The sequence below is a fragment of the Acyrthosiphon pisum genome, chromosome A2 (genome assembly GCF_005508785.2).
Source record: "Acyrthosiphon pisum isolate AL4f chromosome A2, pea_aphid_22Mar2018_4r6ur, whole genome shotgun sequence".
NCBI lineage: Eukaryota > Metazoa > Arthropoda > Insecta > Hemiptera > Aphididae > Acyrthosiphon > Acyrthosiphon pisum.
Window position 1 is genome coordinate 92,832,517 of NC_042495.1, and position 7,075 is coordinate 92,839,591.

General features: G+C 29.6%; 2 protein-coding genes across 2 annotated transcripts in view; both read right to left on the reverse strand.

The window, feature by feature from the left end:
- LOC100163633 (nuclear pore complex protein Nup155) overlaps positions 1–5,460 on the reverse strand; it is an 8,973-nt gene extending 3,513 nt beyond the window's left edge. The window contains exons 1-11 of the mRNA XM_001950095.4: positions 5,241–5,460; positions 4,988–5,175; positions 4,763–4,888; positions 4,493–4,592; positions 4,262–4,431; positions 2,564–2,712; positions 2,179–2,462; positions 1,069–1,319; positions 664–920; positions 426–599; positions 249–360 (exon numbers count right to left, since the gene is read on the reverse strand). Of these exons, the coding sequence (XP_001950130.3) occupies positions 249–360; positions 426–599; positions 664–920; positions 1,069–1,319; positions 2,179–2,462; positions 2,564–2,712; positions 4,262–4,431; positions 4,493–4,592; positions 4,763–4,888; positions 4,988–5,159 (1,795 nt within the window). The 5' untranslated portion in view covers positions 5,160–5,175; positions 5,241–5,460. The remainder of the gene's footprint in view (positions 1–248; positions 361–425; positions 600–663; positions 921–1,068; positions 1,320–2,178; positions 2,463–2,563; positions 2,713–4,261; positions 4,432–4,492; positions 4,593–4,762; positions 4,889–4,987; positions 5,176–5,240) is intronic.
- LOC100169648 (ero1-like protein) overlaps positions 1–7,075 on the reverse strand; it is a 44,485-nt gene that overhangs the window by 27,995 nt on the left and 9,415 nt on the right. The gene's annotated exons all lie outside the window — the stretch shown is intronic.

Below are 7,075 nucleotides of genomic sequence, written 5' to 3' on the forward strand. Positions count from 1 at the left end.
CTTTCAAAAAGGTCATAACTCACTTAAGACTAATAATATGAATAAAAGCCTACGTGGGGCCCTAGATAATAATCTTACCTTTAAATTTGATAATAGGTCAATTCATTCTAATATAAAAACTAACAGCACACAATTGAATCTTCTGAACGGACATTTGCTATAACGTACGTGTGTAAGACGGAGACAACACATGCGGGTGCGACGTCCTCTTAAGTATTAACACTAAATAGTAAACACATATTTCTTACTATTATTCTGAGGAACTCTTGTTAATTCATGAAGTGATTCATGTAAATTTTCAGTCACTAATTTAGGCTCACCACCATGAGTGAAAAATGCACGAGTTGCATATTCTTTGATCTAATTACAATAAAATATATAAGTATGTTTAGGTAATTAAAAATTAAAATTAAAAAAGAACAAACCTTTATATTTTTTAATGACTGATCACAAATAATTGTGAGACATGCCACACATGCTTGATTATCTGTGAAATTTTTAAAATATGTTTTGATAGCATCTGTTTCTGAACCTTGACTGCTGGCCAATAATTCACAAAGCGTATCATAAGGCCGAAGCATTTCAAAAATTTCCAAACCCTATAGTAAGAAAACAAATAATATATAAAAGTAAACAACATTTTTTTTTTTTTAAGTTACTTACTTGTGGAGCTAAAGTTATATATTCTTGGCGATTTTCAAATTGTTGACGAACAATGAGTGGTGGCTGTGGTGAGCTTGGGTCATTGTATATTAATAAATTTGGACCTATATTGTCCAGCGATAAAGGACACATATCCAAATCAGTAATAAAATATCTTTCACTGAAGTTAGAACTAAATGCATATTCATCGGGAGATATACACCACAACATTGGCCTGTAATTAGTTATGTCAGTGTTACATGCCATTATAATAGTGCCTGAAAAAAAAAAAAGTTGTGGAATAACAATGGGCATGCAAAGCAAAAATAATCCATAATGGCATAAATATGTAATCAATAAATACATGTAATCTATAGCAAAAAAGTTAAAATTACTTGGACTTTCAATAATAGAATAAAATTATACCTCTGTTGTACAAAACGTGCTGAACACTACTCGGTTTAGATTCTCCAATAACTCTATTATATCCTGGTGGCAAACGTATGTGAACAAGTTGTAATGTGTAAGGTCTAGTATTACTGGAGGTTATTGCTCCAGTAGAAAAATACAATCTAAATCCAGACTTGGATACAACCAACAGATGAATGTTAGGTGATTCAGTTTCTTCAATGATTTTTATACTACTCAATATAGTCATCTGAGCTATTTCTATAGTTCTGAAATAAAAATGCACCAAATTCTTTGTCATTACTCAATTTTAATTTATTTTATGGTACTTGTTTATTATTGCCTCACCACCAGGTGACCGTACGTTGACAGTCTTTAATCTAAAAATTAAATGTTTATGAATTTATAATTAATATTTCTCTGTATCTTGATATCTTACACAAAGTTAAAGTGTAGTATGTGATATATTTTAATACTTAAAGGAGAAGTACTACTTATAATATTTTATTATATCATAAATATTAATCTATTGTTGGTCTCTTGCTATATCTTATTAACTTATATAAAAATATTGTTAAATTTAATTTAATGAGATATTCATTCACCACAATATTTAACATTATACTTCGGCCCACAAGAGAAGTAAAAAGTAAATACATACAGATTCATCAGTGATTATTCTGGAGCATTGTTTCTTTAATATTCCGGCAATATAATATATAATATGTATGTATGTTTAGTCTCCAACTGTTGTCAATCATGAATAGACAGGTTGTCTTTAAATGGCTGTATGCTTGTGCAAGTTCAGACATGTTGAGGCATAGTTTAATTCTCTTGTGGGTCGGAGTAAGCAATTCAATTTTTACAACAAATCATATTATTAATACAAATAAAATGTGACAATAAATGCATATTAAAAAAAAGTTTTATTTGTTTGTGTTTATTTATGTGTAATTATGAAATATTAATTATTAACTGTGCTACTATTAATAGTAGACACCAATATACTATTATTATTTAGTTATATTTGAAAGTTTCGTTACAGTATATTAAAAATATCTGACTTTTATACGGCTTGGTGGCTGGTTAACAATAAATAAAAACCCATTAAAAAAAAAAGTTACTTGCCTAAGCAGTTTTGAAACTTGGTGCTCAAGATTAGAATGTGACAAAGACACAATACGGCTTGTAGATTTACCATCAGATCCAAGATCATACATTTCAATTGAACTATTTTCGGTCAATGTGTAAAGTATGTGCCGTGTATTATCAACAGCTACTTCAATAATGGCAGAGGGTTCGGTGATCGCATAAGTTAAAAATGATGGTAAAATATATGATAAAGTACCGGTTGAATGACAAACTTTCTTGCAACGTCTTCCATTTCCAATTGAAAACCATCCCAAATCTTTCTAAATATAATGAAAAAAGTACAGCATATTAATATTTTTTAATCTTGAAAAATAATATAGGTATCTAATATTTAAAAAAATACATTTAAGAAAATAATTACCCAATAATCAATTTCAAAGAGGTTACCATCTTCACTTGCAAGAAAAATGCGTCCATTGTCAGTTCCAACTATTTTAGAGGTTATTACACCTTCAGTGGGAACTTCATAAATGGTATCTGTAGTGAGTTCCAATTGTTCAACAGTTTTGCCTAATAATAAAAACAAATTTATTGTTTATAAAATTATTGCAATATAAAACAGTTGAATGAAAATGTTCTTTTGTTAATGTTCTTTTTATAGAATGAAAAAATACATAATTGTTAAGATTGCAACCGTAACATTTGTATTCTGTCTTTGGCCAAAATACTGAGAAAGTCGGTAGGCAGTAGTAGGTACTGAGCAGGTTACTGTACTGGATGTGTTAAACTTGAATTTAATGACAAATCTTTGTATACAAAAAATGATTCTAAATGAATACTTTTACCTAGTCTATACTAAGGATATTTTATTACCTAAGTATTTATAACGCTAGTAGTAATAAGGTAGGTTGAACAAATTGTACCAAAAACAAATAACATGTAACATAAAAATATTTTATCAAATCTAACAAGAAAAAAGGTGGGTAAGTGGGTGTCACTCTGTTGTACAATAGGTAGCAAGTGGGTCACTGTATAATGTATGCTATTGAATTTGAATTCAATGATATTATTGTATAACATTTTCAAATCTTAGGTTTAAAAAGAAAATTATTTATAAATTTCTTTTTGTTTTTGTGTTACATTAATTTATTATACAATCTGTAAATATTATTTTTTTACAGTGAGTACAATTTGTTGTGGGTTGATCTGAGATGTATAAATTAAATAGAAGTGGGGCTGCACCTTGGGGAACTCCAGCGTGAATGGGATTAATTTTGGATAGGGCTAACCCTAAACGTATGGCGAAGTGTCTATGCTCAAGGTATGATTTGAATAGTAGATAGTAGTAGGGTGGGAAGATGAATTTCTAACTCAAAATAATTTACACATTTTTGTTATTTTTATGCCTCTTGTCAAAATTCAAACTTTAAATGCTTATAAAAACAAATAAGTGACTATGAATTTTTAATATTTTTTAAATGTCATTGTAACAATATATTAAGATCCAAGTATTAATTTTTAAAGCTTTATTGCCCAACAAATAATTATTGACATTCATAGGAAAAAAAACTTAAAAAAACTGAAAATGTCCGTAAACAGTTCAAAACAATTCAAAATGTTGATACTTTTATGGTATAAAGAAAATGCAAATATAATTTATAATAATATAAAATATAAATTAATTACAAAATGTCATGTATCTACGAACATTTGTTTTTGAGTTAGACCAAAAATCGACTCCCAGTTTTCCTTATTTTTTTTTTTTTTATTGCCACGGAGTTTGAGAAATGTTGACCTCCTCAATGCATCAACTTTCTCATCAAACAAGATACTGAAGTTGAAAATTGAAGCATTATTTTAACTACTTATCATGTGACAAACACAAACAATTTTTTTAAAAAATAATAAAAACATACAATATTGTAAAATCAATACATTCATTGCTCCGCTCTGAAGCTAAAAGCCTACAAATAGCTTAAATTAAGACTAAATATTTCTAAAACATTATTGTGTATAGAAAATGAGTTTAAATAATAGCGGAATGATTCAGGTTTCTATGATTCATATCTTTTGAATTAGTTACAACAAAAATTTAAGTATAATGATATATTATAATTACCATCAATACCGGTAACATTTTTAAATGTTACCCCTAATATTGCAATGTTTAATCCAGTAGCTAAGACTAACAAATGTTTAATGTGAGCTTGAAATACATTTGGTTTAGGTGGTACCAGTGCTACTGCAAAAATTGTTGAATTCATTCCATCAAAATAAGATAAATCCGTTCTAAAATATAAAATAATTTAATTAAACAATATTATTTAGATTAAAGGTAAAAAAATATTACCCTTCACTAAAGTCCCATAAAAAGAATTCTTGATCAATTGTGACCCAAACTCGGTTGATGCTAGGAAATATTCCCAACTTACGATGAAAGTTTTGCGCATCTATATTAACAATAAATTAATGATATATAGTATAGTTAAAAATTTAAGAACTTTCATTCATTATTGTATGTTGCACAGTGCACAAACATTAAACACGTCATGCAGTTAATTCTTTCAAAAAAACAGGATATATGACAATAGTATTGTTATTATGAAATTAAAAAAAGTACCATTCCACTGCTCTAGTAATGCACCTGGTAGTGGTATCTTGTGTCTTGATTTAAGGGGAGTAATTGAAGGCATTCCTAGCCCTTCTTTAGGATAATCATATTCAGTACAACCACTAACACTTTGACCTTAAAGTTACAGAAAAAAAAATTTGTTTATTTTGATTGATGTCATTACAAAATTAAAATATTCCAAAAACACTTTTAATAACATTGTTTGGTACTCACTGCTTTTAGTTATCTGCATTTTCTCAACAAGTGTTGGAAATGAGTCATCTGCAGCAAAAAATCTATCCAACATTTTGCCGGATAGATCTAAACTATCTTTGGCTGATATTGATTGATTAATCATGGACATGGAGTTATCCATGGATCTTGATACATTCAATGTAGAATCCATCTTTACTCTAGGTAGGCTGAAATGTACCAATGATTATTTGTTCAACAATATAACTTAAGTTCAAAAATTGTGATCACTTACACTTCACTAAATGCAGTAGCTTAACCACGATCATACAAAACTAATAAATCACGATGAAGATAAAACTATTGATTTATTTTGATACGAACTAATTGAATCGAATTTTAACTGATTGAGAATTATTAATATCAGATTTCAGCTACATCGTGGTATTAAATATTAACATAAACTTACTAATAAACAAAATAAACTATTTAACGGGCTCCAGACATTTCTTCCTCTTAGATAACACTACAACGGCTCAAGATAATACCCTGGAAGAAACCATAAAACCGGGACGGATCAAAAATACTTGTGCACCAACTTTGAAATGTAAAAGTCCCATTTTCCAAAATTTATTTATTTTTGAATTCAAATTTTATTGTAAAATTAAAAATATAATATTGAACAATTTTAAACGATTTTCGTTTTATTATAAAAATTAATAGTTGGGAATGCGAAAAGCCTGGAATGTTAAAATATTGTCAGTAGGAATCAGTACTGTAAAAACTAAAAACAGGATATTAAAGGCGGGTTCACATCACGATATATCTTTAATCGTGGTTAATACTACATCGTGTCGTATAAAATTACCAAAGTTACCTAGTTGAATTTATTCTACTTTTGAACGTGTGGTTACATTAATGTAATTTTATGTGCGGAAAAAATGATAGCTAAAAAAAAATTAAATTATGTTATCATCAGGTACAATCACAGAATTCTGTATTTCTTATTCGGTGATATAATGTTCTTACTTGGACTTACTGTCTTACAGCACGCTCTAGTGATAACATTTAACGTTTTGTTACGAGCAAATTCCGAATGATAATTAATTTCATTGATTCAAAACACGTAATTTTTATGAAAAAATTGAGTAAGATAGGTAAATTCTGATTTCACCAACATGTTAAGCATAAAAATACTCAAATCAAAAACTAAATTCCAGAGAACGTATTTTCTTAATATTTCACTCAACATTTTTTTTTCCAAAAATCGGGCATTTTGAAGTATTTTAGCCATAACTTACTAATTAAGTCTGAACGATTTTTTACCAAATCACAATTTTGTTATCGTACTATATCATCATAAATAATGTATCAATAATATTCTATCTTTTGGTAATATTAATATTTATACATTATTGTAGACTGTAGTCTGTGCAATTAATAAAAAATAGGAAGTACTTATTTTTCGGGACAAACAAATAAAAACGAAAAATATGTATGACAGGTAATAAATAATATTTATTTTGCAAAAATGTAGGTATAATATAACAAAAGAAAAATCAGTCTCAAATTAAATCTACCTATATAATACTATTTACAATCAGAATGTAGGAAGCAGTTTACAATAGTACCTAAAATTACAATATATATAATTAAATTACATTGTCAAATGAATCAATCGACTTCTTCGACGGTTGGTCCTCCGGAGCCGGGCCCAGGGAAACCATGAGCACCGGGGTGAGACGCATTACCGGGTTGTCCTGCACCGTGTATCTTCATCATTAGAGCCGAGCAGCTCTTTTGGATTTCCTTTAGTTTGTACTCATACTCTTCTTTGTCTGCCAACTGATTGTTGTCCAACCACTGAATGACCGCGTCGCATTCCCGTTTCCCTGTGTTCTTTTCGGACTCGGTCAGCTTGTCGCCGGCTTCGTCCAACGCTTGTTTGACACCATACACGTAGCTCTCCAACTGATTCTTGGCCGCGATCTTAACTTTTTGTCGCTCGTCCTCTTCCTTGTATCGTTCGGCCTCGCTAAGCATACGATCGATTTCGGCCTGAGACAGGCGGCCCTTGTCGTTCTTGATGACGATGTTCTTGGAGCGGCCAGAGCTGTTGTCCTTGACCGA